At 63.3% G+C, this 13,904-nt stretch overlaps 1 protein-coding gene across 6 annotated transcripts in view; it reads left to right on the forward strand.

Moving 5' to 3' along the window:
- The window catches only part of SHANK3 (SH3 and multiple ankyrin repeat domains 3), a 364,754-nt gene extending 353,732 nt beyond the window's left edge, over window positions 1-11,022 (forward strand). Inside the window, exon 23 of one of the 6 annotated variants that reach the window (XR_010607209.1) lies at window positions 3,974-4,024. Coding sequence is in view for 4 of the 6 variants with exons in the window: in XM_065647548.1 (XP_065503620.1) it covers window positions 3,974-4,517 (544 nt within the window). In the remaining 2 variants the exon portion in view is untranslated. Of the gene's footprint in view, window positions 1-3,973; window positions 4,772-10,129 lie in introns of those variants that run through there. The other 5 variants (XM_065647548.1, XM_065647499.1, XM_065647531.1 and 2 more) reach the window with 5 other exon arrangements.
- The last annotated feature ends 2,882 nt before the right edge of the window (window positions 11,023-13,904 follow it).

Genomic DNA, 13,904 nt, shown 5'->3' on the forward strand with positions numbered 1-13,904 from the left:
TACAGAGTTCAAAGGAAGAATCCTCATCCATTAGGGACTCAGTCAAAAAATCTACTTTTTAATATCTTCAGTAAAAGTATTCCCAGAAGGCTTAATTAGCTGTCCTACAAATGTGTAATCCCTCTTTTCTTTGGTTAGAACTTACTTTTTCATCAAGCTGGTGTCTCTTTGCTTGTGAGACGCCTCCCGTGAGACCCGTCCTCCCTCTCTGCTGATTCCAGCTGGGTCCCTGCATGTGCTGGTGCACAAATTCGGCCTTGGCTGCTGCATCTCACCAGGCTGGGGTTTGTGGCTGCCCCGACGCCACAGCCCAGCCCCGTGACGTCCTGCTGCTGGTGCTGCACCGCTCCGCATCCCGGCTGCTCAGAGGACGATCCCGAAGGCAGCGCCGGAGCAGTGACCAGAGCGGCCACGTCCCAGCTCACAGGGACAGCCCTGGCCACCAGCAATGCCACCGTCTCGGGACTGCTGGTCTCCCAACCCCTGGCGGGAGCACTGCCAGGAACGGAAAATGAATCATTTCATTTTTCTTACGAAGGTTCCCAGTGACACTGACTCAGTGTTGCCTAAAGGAGAAGCGGACAGCACCATAGCGCTCGTGAAACCTGGCAGAGCCGAAGTCCTCAGCAGCAGCATCCCAAGGCGAGCAGCCCGTGCTGCCCGGCTGCAGCTGGAGCTTTCCGAATCCCCGAAGGGACATCTGGCATTCGCGCACCCCTTTGATTTGCAGCTGAAACTTGGAAATGTTCAGGGCAAACTGAAGCGGCCTGAGCTCACGTACGGAACGCCCCCGTGGTGCAGAAGGTCTCTCACCACAGACCACGCAGAGCGTTGCATGGAGGCGCTCGGTGCCCCAGGAGCTGAAGGACACGGTGCGGAGCTGTGCAGGAGATCTCCGGAGTCGTGAGCGTGGAGCGTGTCGCTACCCTTGGAAATCGCCGCTGCAGCCGCCGTCATGCATCCTGCAGCAAGGTTCATGCACAGATTTTGATTTGTTTTCCCAACTATAGGGAAGAGGAATCTTCCAACAGTAACTCTGTACAGCTGATCCCGCGCCTCGGAGGCAGGGCCGTGGCTTTGTCCCCTGTGTCACCCACACCGTGCCCAAAGCACATCCTCGTCCATCGGTACCAGAGGAAACGGCCTCAAGTTGCGCCAGGGGAGGCTGAGGCTGGATCTGGGGACCAATTTCTTCCCCCAAGGGCTGTGGGGCATTGGAACAGGCTGCCCAGGGCAGTGCTGGAGTCACCATCCCTGGAGGGGTTGGACAGACGGAGATGAGGTTCTCAGGACATGGGGCAGTGCCAGGGTTGGGGAACGGTTGGACTCCATGATCTGGAGGGGCTTTCCCAACCAAAATGATTCTGCGATTCTGTGATTCTAAATTGCCTCGCGGGCTCCCGGCTGCCCCGAGCAGAGCTGTCGGACTGACAACCAGGCGTCCTCCTACTACCCAGCGAGCACGTCTTGGTGACCCAGAGTCCTCAGTACCCTCCAGCTCAAGTCTTTCCTCCCACAGACCTGCAGGTCAGTGTCCCCTCTGTCCTGCCCTGGGCAGGTTCAACAAGCCCTTGGCACACGCACTGAGTCTGCAGCCATTTCTGTTCACATTTACCTTTCTTGAACACGAGTAGCCAGAACTGTGCTCAGAATTTCAAATGAGTGTTGCGGTGTCTCCTATGGCGACATTAACGCATCCTTGTTTCTGTGGGAAACACAGACCTGAGATCCCGCAGCGTTTCCTTCACCGTCCCACAGCCGTGCCACGTCTGTCCCTCCCGGTCACCCATCCTGGGCTTTCTCAGCAGACCCAGAACTTTCTCTCCATCATTTCCAGTAGAGCAGGGGTCCCTTGCCAGCCCTCCAAGCAGGACGCGGTATTTTGTGCTGTCACTTCTTGTTCTGTTTCTTGTGCCGCAGCCCTCAAGGTCGTTCAGCTCTTCCTCCTCTGTACTGACGGAGCTTCCCAAACGTGATTCATCGTCGTGCTTCTTCATAGCCCTCTTGCTTTCTGTGCCAAGGTGGCAGGAAAATAAGAATAAGAGGAGATGTGTCTAAGCCCACAGACTATGAACAGCCCTTCATATTAATGTTCAGCTAATCTTCTTGGAGCCATCTCGCTAGGAAATCATTAGTGGTGATTAACCTGGCGCGGTGTGGGGCTGGTGCGGTGTGTGCGTTGGTGGCAGCAGGTCCACGCAGTCGCTGCAGCTTTGGGCTCCTCTTGCCAGCAACAGGTTTCCAGAGGGTCCGTCCATTCCAGGAGGGACCCAAGATGTGGGGCAGAGCCTGGGGGGTGGCAGAGGAGCAGAGGTGCCATACGGGGCTGGGCTGCACTCGGGGCACTGCTGGTTTGTTAACCACTGTCAGGCCAGGTGCCGGGAGCTGCGGTTCTGTGTGTTTGATCGGCCAGTTTGGAGGGCGAGCAGACTGACATTGCTGACCCAACCGAGTGGTCACGGCCTGGTCAGCAGTGAGATAACCGGCGCAGTGCGGTGACGCCATGTGTCAGCGCAGGGTGCGCAGCCCCGGAGCAGGGGACCGTCCTCAGCCCGGGGGACCATCCCGGAGCCACCGCGGGAGCCGGGCCCTGCCGAGAGCCCTCCTGGGAGCTCAGACCCCCCAGCTCCACCTGAGCCCACCCCGGAGCGGGGACCAAAGCCCCCCTGGGCTCAGGGTGGTGCCAGGACAGCGGGCGGGCGGTGCCCCGGGTCCCTCCCGCTCAGAGCCCCGTCCCCAGCCCAGTCACCAGCGGGTGCTCACGGAAGGAGACCCCAAACCATGGCGCGAGCAGAGCCGGCCGCGCAGCGGGACTTGGCCAGGCTGAGGCACTCAGCTCATGGCGCTTGAAGGACCCGTCCTCCATGCTCTTGCCCTGGCAGGCTTTAGATCTGTTTCTTTTCGCGTACCTAGAGCAATTGTTCATGCAGGGGAAAACAATGGAGGCGAGAGGCAATGGCAGGAGGCAGACGTGCCTGCACCGGGGGTGTCCCCGCCAGAGGCTCTGGTAGCAGTGAGCGCTGCAGGAGGGGCTGTCCCTGTCCCCTGCCCAGCACCAAGGCATGTGCCACCACAGCACGGGGGGCAGGAGGGGGACATGGCGCAGCGCAAGGGGGACACCCTTCCAGGCGCCTCCAGGCTGCCTCAGCCCACACCGACGGGTGACAATCAGACCCTGCTGCCTCCATTCGTGGGGCGGTGGGACGGTCCTCCCGTCCCCACACCGCTCCTGGGGAGATGCTGGAAGGTTCCCTCTTGTCCCAGGGGGGGCCGATGTGCTTGGGAGCGCTGGTTGCTCCGAGGCCGTGGCAGGACCCGAGAGCTCACTGATGGGTCAGCGAGGGGAGACAGGGGTCCCCAGCAGGAGGGGGCCGGGGGGATTAGGTGCAGCTCTGCCGCGGCCTCTTGCCGAGCAGCCGGGTGAGGCGCAGGGTCTCGGGCTGCAGGACGGCTCGTGTGTGGCCAGCGGGGCCACCATCCGCCGCGGTCGGGCTCGGTGGGCTGCAGAGCCGCGGCAGCGAGAGCAGGAACTGAGGTTCAGATTGGACATTAGGAAACATTTCTCCCTGGAAAGGGCTGTGGGGCATTGGAACAGGCTGCCCAGGGCAGTGCTGGAGTCACCATCCCTGGAGGGGTTGAGCAGACGGAGATGAGGTTCTCAGGGACATGGGGCAGCGCCAGGGCTGGGGGAACGGTCGGACTTGATGAGCTGGAGGGGCTTTTCCAACCAAAGCAATTCTGTGATTCTGTATTGAAGATACTTGCTTGATCCTGTTCTGCCTCCTCGGAGCGCCCTGGCAGGGCTGGCAGGAAAGCCTTGGCTGAGGTGCTGCCGTGTCCCCTCCCCGCCCGGCTGGCCCAGCTCTCCAGCCCCCCCGTGTATTTGTGTGTGTGCTCCTGTGTCTGGGGACCTCGGCCTCACCCCTGCCCTCTGCTCTCTCCTCTCTCTCTCGCTGTACCGTTCTTTCTGCAGACTTTTCAGTAGTTTAGGAGAACTCAGCACCATTTCCCAGCGGAGCTCCGGGACCACCTACACAGTCCGACCTGGCAGTCGCTACCCCGTAACCCGACGTACCCCCAGCCCCGTGAAGCCGGCTCTGGATCGGACAGAGCCCCTCAGCACCGTCCGGCCCTACGGTCTCACCCCTCCCACCATCCTCAAATCTTCCAGCCTCTCCATCCCACACGAGCCCAAGGAGGTGCGCTTTGTGGTGAGGAGCGTGAGCGCCCGGAGCCGCTCCCCGTCCCCGTCCCCCTCGCCAGGGCCGCCCCTGCACACCCTCCACCCGCCTCGGCCCTTCATGCAGAAACCCCTCCACCTGTGGAACAAGTACGACGTCGGGGACTGGCTGGAAAGCATCAATTTGGTGGAGCACCGAGACAAGTTTGAGGACCATGAAATCGAGGGCACGCACCTGCCCGCCCTCACCAAGGAGGACTTTGTGGAGTTGGGGGTGACCCGTGTGGGGCACCGGATGAACATTGAGCGGGCGCTCAAGCAGCTGGTAGACAGCTGACCGTCCCAGGCAGCGCTGGCCTCTTCCAGAGCCACCATGGGGGGGGCGTTTCTACTAGACTAATAAAACCCACTTTGATTCTCTTTCTACTCTGAGCACTGCACTGAAGGGCGCGGAGCCCAGGGGCTCCCGCCCGCTCCCCCACCGCCCCGGTGTGCCGCGCACACGCGGCCCCGCTCGGCCCCGCCAGCCCCGCGACGCCTTCGGGACAGGGAATGTTGCATGAAATACATCCTCGTTTCTGTTCCTCCAGAGAGTCTGGCCTGTATATCGCTTGTGTGCTCTTCCCCGGGGCGTCGCGGGGGCCGGCGGGGCCGAGGCACCGCGTGCTGCCGGCCCGGGCTCCCCGTGGCCGCGGGCAGCGCCCGGCCGGGGCAGGAGCGGCAGGGCCGGCGGTGCAGGGAGAGCCGAGCCCGGCTCGGGACAGGGCTGCTGCTGCCGGCCCGGCGCTGGCCGCGGCGCCCGGTGGCGACAGGCAGGGAGGCGACAGGGACAGCTGTGTGCCGCCCGCTGCGGCTCGGACAGGCTGGGGCAGCCCACGGCGCGGACACCCCGAGCTGCTCTGAGCCGCCGGCACGGCGGGAGTGCGGCAGGGCAGGGGACAGGCAGGGCCGGCACTCAGCCCGCGTTGGCAGGAGGCGCCGTGGTGGTGGCCCCAGCCCCGTGCAGGCCATGTCTGCCAGGGTCGGAGGTGGTTGAGCCGTGCCGGTGCTCGGAGGGACGGGCTCCAGCGCGCAGGGGGCTCTGGGGAAGGGCAGTGCCAGCGCGGCGGCTGGGGGGACACCTGCGGTGACCCCCAGACCAGCTCCCCCTGTGCCGAGCCGCCCCGGGAGCCGCCGGTGCTGCCGCGCAGCCAGGACAGCGGTTCCCCCGCCGGGCTCCGTGCCGCTGCTCTGCCTGTCACCCGAGAGGGACCGAAACCGCATGGACAGAAGCATGTTTGGGGATGGCGGAGGGAGGCTGGTGGGGAATCCAGCAGAAAACGCTTTGCCAACGTTTTTGCGGGGGGAGGGAGGAGGGAGATGTTTTATTTCCTCTTGGTTTAGGGTCTTGTTTCCAAGGGGGACACATTGATGGATAATATATAATCTCCGTGCATTTATATAGAGAGCAGCTGATGATCTACAAGAGATGATATTGAACTACAGGATCCCCACTCCATCCTAGTCATCCTTATTTTGCATCTTTTTAATCAGCTATATATTTGAAAAGAGAGAACAAATATCTATATATCTATATCTATAGCTATAACCACCTGATTTTGTTATAATTTTACTAAATCTATATATCTCTAGACTTGCTGAGATGCTGGCGAGGCGGTGCCTGCACCCCTCCCCCGGGACGCCCATGGCTCATGGGACTTTTTAGCGACTGAATGAATGTGAAAGTCTTTTTTTTAAAAAAAAAAAAAACACCTATCCCAACAGCTCCTTTCAAACACTCTGGATTTTAAAAGATTGAGAAACACAAGACGAAACTTGTTTTTTGGGACACACCGAGTCTTCCACCCCGCCCGGCAGAGACCCATGGAGCTGGTGCTTCCACCACCTGCAGACCCGGCGCCTCTGGCAGGCGTCGGGCACCGGCCCCTGTCCCGGAGCCATCGCCACCGTCACGCCCCGGCTCATACGGCACCGGCACAGCCCCATGGCACCACCGGCCCGGCCGGGAAACCGCTGGGGCTGCTCCGGGGCGGCCGTGGGCAGCGAGGAGGCCGGTGCGTGGGGCCGGTGCGTGGGGCCGGTGCGTGGGGCCGGTGCACGGGGCCGGCCGGGCTGGCTCCGCCGCACCATGGGGGTCACTGGGGCTCAGCGGGAACCAGAGTGACCCGTCAGCCCCGGCGCAGGGGAGGGGGTGTCCCTGTCCCCAGCGTGGTGCCCAGTGCCCCACATGCCCCTCCTGCCGCACCGTCCCCCGGCCCAGCGGTGCCCAGGGCCCGGCCAGCTCAGGAGGGGTGGCTTGGTGACCGGTGTTCCCAAAAAGCCAAGTCCCCCACAAAGGCATTAACTCTTCTGGTGCTAGAGGGAAGGACAAGGAGGTTCCTTCTGACCCTCACACATCTCTGAACCTTTACAACCCTCAGCCAGGGAAAAGGCCCCAGCCTGGGGTGGGGGCAATTCCTCCGGCACACCAACCCTCCCCAGGACGGATCCTGACATGTGCCGGCACACCAACCCTCCCCGGGACGGATCCTGACATGTGCCGGCACACCAACCCTCCCGGGACGGATCCTGACGTGTGCCGGCACACCAGCCCTCCCCAGGACGGATCCTGACGTGTGCCGGCACACCAGCCCTCCCGGGACGGATCCTGACGTGTGCCGGCACACCAGCCCTCCCTGGGATGGATCCTGACGTGTGCCGGCACACCAGCCCTCCCTGGGATGGATCCTGACGTGTGCCGGCACACCAGCCCTCCCTGGGATGGATCCTGACGTGTGCCGGCACACCAGCCCTCCCGGGACGGATCCTGACGTGTGCCGGCACACCAGCCCTCCCGGGACGGATCCTGGCGCACCCCGGTGCCGTGTCCTTTTCCCTGAGCTCTTGCTGGGCACGTGCCCATCGGCTCCATCCCAAGGTTTCCGGAAGCCACCGGGCCCTGGGGGCTCGTGGCCTCTCCCCCTCCCCGGACGCCATCCCGCTGCTCCTGGCTGGGGACGGCACCCGGAGATGGCGCGAGGGGCTTCGAGCCAGAGCCGCGAGCAAACAGCCTGCGCCCCGCGCCCCAGGGCACCCCGGGCCTCGTGCCCGCGACCTGGTGAGCCGCAAGGCGCCCGAACCGCGATAGCAGCCATGACGTCTGCCTGACCCCGCCGCCTGGTTACCAGGTGTGCCATCGCACCCCTTCAGGCGTCCCCAGCCCTGTCCGTGCCAACGCTGCTGCTGTCCCGTGTCACCCGCAGCGGGACGCCACAGACCAGCTCCTGCCCCTCCCGCCTCGCTGCCCCGTGGCCGCAGCCCGGCCCAGCGTCCCTCTGCCGCCGCGCACCCACCCCACCGTGTGCCCGCTGGACCCACCGTGTGTCCTCTGCCTACCCAGCACCTTCACCCTCCTGTGCTCCTCTCGCCTTCATCCCTGCCGCACATCTCCCCCCTCCACCCCTCGGACCCCCGGCCCCCGCCGCCTCGCCCGCAGCCAGCAGCATGTGCAGTGCATGCAGCCGCCGGCTCAGCCCCCCGCATCCCGTCACCCCCACTGCCTGCGCTCCGGCCGCAGGGTCTGGCCGGCCCGCTCCTGCGCAGGTCGGGACAGTGCCACACCAGATGTGTCCCGTGCCACCAGCGCGCTTGCACCTCACCTGCCGGCACAGCTGCTGCTGCTGCTCTGACAGCCCCTGGCCCGGCATTTGCTCCCTCCAGAGCCCCCCCAGCTCCAGCCATCCCCTCGCCCTGTCCCTCTGCCAACTCCCGCACGCTTCGCAGCCCCTGCACCCACAGCACTCACAGGCACCCGACTGCAAGCTGAACTCACCGCTCGTCCCCTGCGACTGGAGCCGGGCTCACCCCCCACCGGAGCTTGGCTCTCCAGCTGATGCTGCTTCTCCAGCTCCGTGCCTGGCAAAGCAGCACCGGCACGTCCTGGGATGTCGGCGAGCACCTGGCCCCTCGGCATCCCTTGGGATGCCGCATGCTGGGTGCCCCCACAGCCCCCGCGCAGCCCGCACTGCGCACACGGGCCCGGGCACGTCCCAGGGTCAGTGTCACGCAGCCTCTTTCCCAAACTGGAGAGCACCGGGACTGCCTAGGAATTCATTTGGCTGTTTGTTCCTTTGCTGCTCTGACGAGGCTGCTCTGGAGCCTCCCGCCAACGTGGACACGCGCGTTTGCAGCTGCGCTGTGCCACGGGGACCTGTGCCCATTGCTTGGCTGGCTTTGGCCCCCACTGCTGCATGTTTGCAGACCCTGGCTGTCCCTGCTTGGGCTCCATCCCCTGGGTCCCCCAGGGCCGGCTCCCGCTGCAAGGGCATGACGTGACAGGGACCCCGCGGAGCAGCACCCGCTGGAGCGTGCTGGGCATGTCTGCACGCTGCGGCTCGGCCAAGCCTCTGCGCCGCTGCTGGCTCGCCCCTGGCTGCGCGGCCCCCGCCCCGCTTGGCACTGCCAGCGCCCCACGGACCCTCCGCTTGCCCACCCCCTGCCCGCCCTGCCACCCCCCGCCCACCCGGCCAGCTTGTCCCACTGCCGCCTCTGTCACCTCTGCCACTGCTGCTTCATTCCCATCGCACTGCTGGCTCCTTCCCCGCCTCACCCGCAGGTAACGGAGACCCTGGCAGCCCCTGGAGACCTCGGTGGCCCTTGGAGACCCCGGTGGCCCTTGGAGACCCCGGTGGCCCTTGGAAGCCCCGGTGGCCCTTGGAGACCCTGGTGGCCCTTGGAGGCCCTGGTGGCCCTTGTGCCCAGCGCAGCCCCTCGGCCCATGCCGGCAGAGCTGCCCCGTCTCCCCTCGGCGCTGCTGGTGGGAGCGTGACGTGTTACCCTGAGTGCAGGCTGCTCGGTTCATGCCGAGCGAACCCCGGGTCTCTGCCCCTTCCGCAGCTGTTTCTGGGGCAACCGAGAGAGACCCGCCTGCACCCGCCTCTTGCCGCGAGAGGCCAGAAGTCTGCAGAGTGTAACTTTTCTGCAGAAAGTTCGGTCTGGGACCAGGAAAGCTGGACGCCTTCTTGCCATTTCTGAGGAGCCCTCCTCCTCCTCCTCCACTTTCCAGTTCCCCCCCCGCCCCCGATCCCCTTGCAAGGGCTGGAAATGGTGGATGCACCGCTCTGCCGTGGCAGAGCCGGCGGCCGCGCCGCCCTGCCGTGCACCCCAGCTTCCACCAGCAAGCAGCTGCAGCCGTACCTGTGTTGGCAAACACTGCGTGATCCCTCCGGGGACACCACGGCTCGTCCCAGTCAGGTGTAACACCAGAGAAGGCGACCTCCCACCCGCTGCCGCGCCATCGGCCCCGGCCCCGGGGCTGCCCGGGTCTGCGCAAACCTGCTCCCCGCCCCAGCAGCCGCAGCTTCATCCTCCTCATCGCCCCCCGTCCCCTGCACCCGCGCGGGGCAGAGCCGGGCGAACGGGGGCTCTGGGGACAGCACTGTCCCCGGGCAGCAGCAGCAGTCACCGGGTGAAGGGGCTTCACTTTGGGGCTGGTTTTGTTCCAGGTGCCCAAGTCCCTTTGACCAACTCACCTGTTCCTCCCCGCCTGGACCCCGCTCCCCCGTGCCCGTCTGCGCAGCATCCGCTCCACGGTGCCACCAGTCTGGGGACAGCCGTGTCCCCAGCACCCCCGCACCCCAGCAGCACGGTGCCCAGCGGTGCCTTCACCGCGGCAGCCGGGTTGCCCCAGGGCCAAGGTCTTGTCCTGTGGCCATTTCCCCCCTGGCAGAACCACAGCCCCCTGGCACGACCACAACCCCCCCTGCAGAACCACAACCCCCAGCAGAACCACGACCCCCCGGCACAACCACAACCCCTCAGCACAACCACGACCCCCCGGCACAACCACAACCCCTCAGCACAACCGCAACCCCGCGGCAGAACCACAACCCCCTAGCAGAACCACAACCCCCGGCAGAACCGCGATCCCCCGCTAACGCAGCTGCTGCTACTTTACTTTTATTTTCTCAGCCGAAGCAAAGAGGATTTTCCCCAGGTGTAGATAGCGCTTTCCTGACTCTGTATCTATTCCGGCTGCATTGGCATCTCCGCTCCCGACACCTCCCGACCAGTGAGACATTTCATTTTGAAAAGCCATCCAGGAGAAGGCAGAGCGGTAGCGGGCGAGGAACCGACCCCCGGAGCCTGCGGTGCAGCCGGTGGCGAGCGTCGCACCCTCGGCCGCGCCGGGACCGGCCACGCACGGCGGTTACTGTGATTCTCATGGCTTCTCAATGACTTGGGTTCTCTTCTGTAAAAAGGGATACACTTCTTTTTTTTTTTTTTTTTTTTTGCTTTGAAGGGTTTTTTTTAAAGAAAAGTTGTTGGTATTTTTCCTTTGTCCAGACTAACACCATCAATTCCCTGTTCTCCATCAGCTCCTGTCTGTAATTCTGACCGTAAAAGAAGAGAAAACAAAACCCAAAGCACTTTGTTCCTGGTGGTGAAGAGCTTCGCCAGCCAAACCCGTTTCCAACCAGCCACAAAGTGCGGCGCAGTTTTCTCTGTCCGCGGGCAGCCCTCACTGCCGCATGCATGTGTCACCGCGCCCGGCGCTCACCCACTGCATGTGCACCGCACACCCGCGCGGCCGCGCGGCGCCGACATCCACACTCTTGTTTCTTACCCAGACGGACTCACCTGTGGGTTTTTGTTCTGTTTTTAATTTTACAGGGTCAGTTTGACTTCACCCTTATTTTGTATGGATTTTTGGAGGAGATTTCTCCTTCTCCAGAGTCATGGAGGTGTGGCCATTCGCCTCCCGCCCTTGACGTTGTGATACACATACCCCACAGAGATCTATGTTTCTTATATTATATTATTAATTATTATTATTATTATGTAATAAATTTATAAGAAAGCTCCGCTTTGGTCTGTGGTGTCTTGGGGCTGCCATTCGGGGTCCCTCTGGCCGTCCCATGGGGAACGCATCATGGGGAGGAGGTGCGGGATGGTGGGCAGCATGGGGAGCCAGCCCCCTGCCTGCGGGGGCTCCTGTGCTCCCCCAGGCCAGGCCAGCGGCCAGGTCGGTGAGGGGGGAGCGGGGCTGGGCAGGGGTGATGTCCCGCTGCACTTGGGGGGGCTGGGGCTGCTCACAGGGGGTGCAGGACTGACCAGCACCCGGCACCCCGGGGCACCCTGGCTGTGGGGTGCAGGGGGGCAGCTCCCCAGGGCTGGTGGGAGCCGGGCTCTCTGGGGTTGGTATTGCGGGGGGGGCAGCCCTGGAGCGGGCGCAGAGCTCAGGCACCCCGGTGCTCCCAGCCCTACAGTGACCAGTGCCACTGGCATCCCAGTGCTCCCAGCCCTGCAGTGACCGGTGCCACCAGCATCCCAATGCTCCCAGCCCTGCAGTGACTGGTGCCACCAGCATCCCAATGCTCCCAGCCCTGCAGTGACTGGTGCCACCAGCATCCCAATGCTCCCAGCCCTGCAGTGACCGGTGCCACCGGCACCCCAGTGCTCCCAGCCCTGCAGTGACCGGTGCCACCAGCATCCCAGTGCTCCCAGCCCTGCAGTGACCGGTGCCACCAGCATCCCAGTGCTCCCAGCCCTGCAGTGACCGGTGCCACCAGCATCCCAGTGCTCCCAGCCCTGCAGTGACCGGTGCCACCGGCATCCTGGTGCTCCCAGCCCTGCAGTGACCGGTGCCACCACTGTCCCTCCCATGCTGGCCTTTCCCTTGCACTGCCCTGACATCTTGGCTCACCCCACACGGGACCAGGGCCGAGCGGAACCCCGTAGGTACAGAGGTTCAGTGCCAGGAACTCAGAGCCGCGGGCTGGCGAGCGGTGCCGTGACCCCAGACATGGTGCTTGTGGGGGAGCCCCCCCACCCCACCTGGCACATCTGCCCGTGTCCGTCCCCAGAGCCACGTCCTCTGCTGTGCCCACCGCCACTGCCGCCCTCACTGCCCATCTCTGCCCGTGTCTGGCTGGTGGTGGTGGGACCGACACCTCCCGACAGACCCATCACCCAGCCACAGTCTCACCACGCCACGGCAGAGCCACCAATTTGGTTGAGAGTCCTGTTGTGTAACGTAAAACTTTAAAAAGCAGCCAAAAAACCCACCGAAACCCTGGCATCAGGTAGGCAAAAGTGTTTGCGCTGTTGCTGTACTCCAGAAAAATGAAACCAATTAAGTCAATTTTTCTAGCATAAGGTACCATGACTGCAAAGAGACAAGAGCCCTGTTGCACTTACCTGAAATCGTAGACTGTAAGTCAGACTAGCGGGGGAAGAAAGCACAGAAAATGGAGTCTGTTAATACCAAGCCTAGTAATATGTGGTTTCAACTTTAAAATATCTACAATTCACACCACTCAAGTACGTGCACAAGTTTATCATTGCAATACTGGAAAGAAAATCAGCCAGTAAGACCCCAGTTAAATTAAGAACACTTGCAAAATATCACTAGAAAACATCTGAATCAGAGCACAGAAAGAGAATGAAAATTCACCAAAGATCTCTGAAAATTCCTGTATCATACTTTGTATTATTACAACTTTGCATACTACAGCCAGCCACAGCCCCACCAGACCACAGCAGAGCCACCCGTGCTCGGTGGGGCGTCTCCCCAGCCATGGCACGGTGTCACCATCCCCAGCCGGAGCAGGGCTGGCCGCGGGGACAGAGACACAGGGCAGGGACAGCAGCTGCCAGGTCCCGGCCACGCGGCACTGGGGGGTCCCGTGTGCCAAGAGCTGAGGAGCTGGACACACATGAGGCCTCGCTCGGTGTCTGTAGCTGCCGGAAAACCTGGACGTGGCCCGTCCCTTCGGGGAAAACCAGCGGCCGAGGGAGCAGGAGCGAAGGGGAGGAGCAGAAGCGTGCAGCGTCCTGGGGGCACAGCCGAGCACCCCCACCTGGCAGCCTCTCTGGCACAGGAGGAGCCACAGTCACCCCAGTGACCCCCCGAGTTTCTTCAGGACCGTCACCCCCCGCTGGCTGCTCACCAGCGGCCTGGGTTACTGGCACTGGCTGGGATATGCTTAATGAGATGCAAATGCTGCAGAATGGCGGGTGCACATGGAATACCTGGTGAGATTCATCGGTGACAAAGTGACCATCATTCACCTGTCACCTGCTGGCGGCAGCAACTGAGGGGCCGGGGGGCAGGAGGAGCTGCCACCCTGTCCCACCTCACCGGCACCTTGTCCTGGTGCCCCGGCACCTTCTCCAGGTCCCTCCCGTTCTGTCAGGATGTGTTTGGGGCGGCCAGCGCGGCTCCCCCCCCTCACTGCTGCCCCTGCACCCTGTGACCCTGAGCCAAGCGCAGCCCAGGCTGCGGTCACCCCCCTGCCATGGCCCCACCCAAGAGACCCCTCCTGTGGGGCTGGGCACAAGGAGGGGGCTCCAGGACCAGGGGCTCGATGCCTCACAACCGCCCCCACAGCCGTTCCCGCTGTCACCGCTGCAGCCAGCACGGGGGTGGCAGGACTGCCACCATGTCCCACCCCCCGCACAGTCCCTGTGTCCCCCCAGCCCCGCTGCCACCACGTCCCACCCCCCGCACAGTCCCTGTGTCCCCCCAGCCCTGCTGCCAGCCCAGCCGCACTGTGCCCACACCCCAAGGTCCTGGTACCCAGCTGTCCCCACAATGTCCCTCCTGAGCCTGGCAGCTCCTCTGCCACTCTGTCCCCAAGTCCAACTGTCCCCACGTTGGATGCTCCTGTCCCTGTGTCATGCCAGCGCTGCCTGTTTCAGTGACACTGTTCCCTTGTCCCCTTGTAGCCCCGGGCACAGGCCA

The sequence above is a fragment of the Caloenas nicobarica genome, chromosome 1 (genome assembly GCF_036013445.1).
Source record: "Caloenas nicobarica isolate bCalNic1 chromosome 1, bCalNic1.hap1, whole genome shotgun sequence".
NCBI lineage: Eukaryota > Metazoa > Chordata > Aves > Columbiformes > Columbidae > Caloenas > Caloenas nicobarica.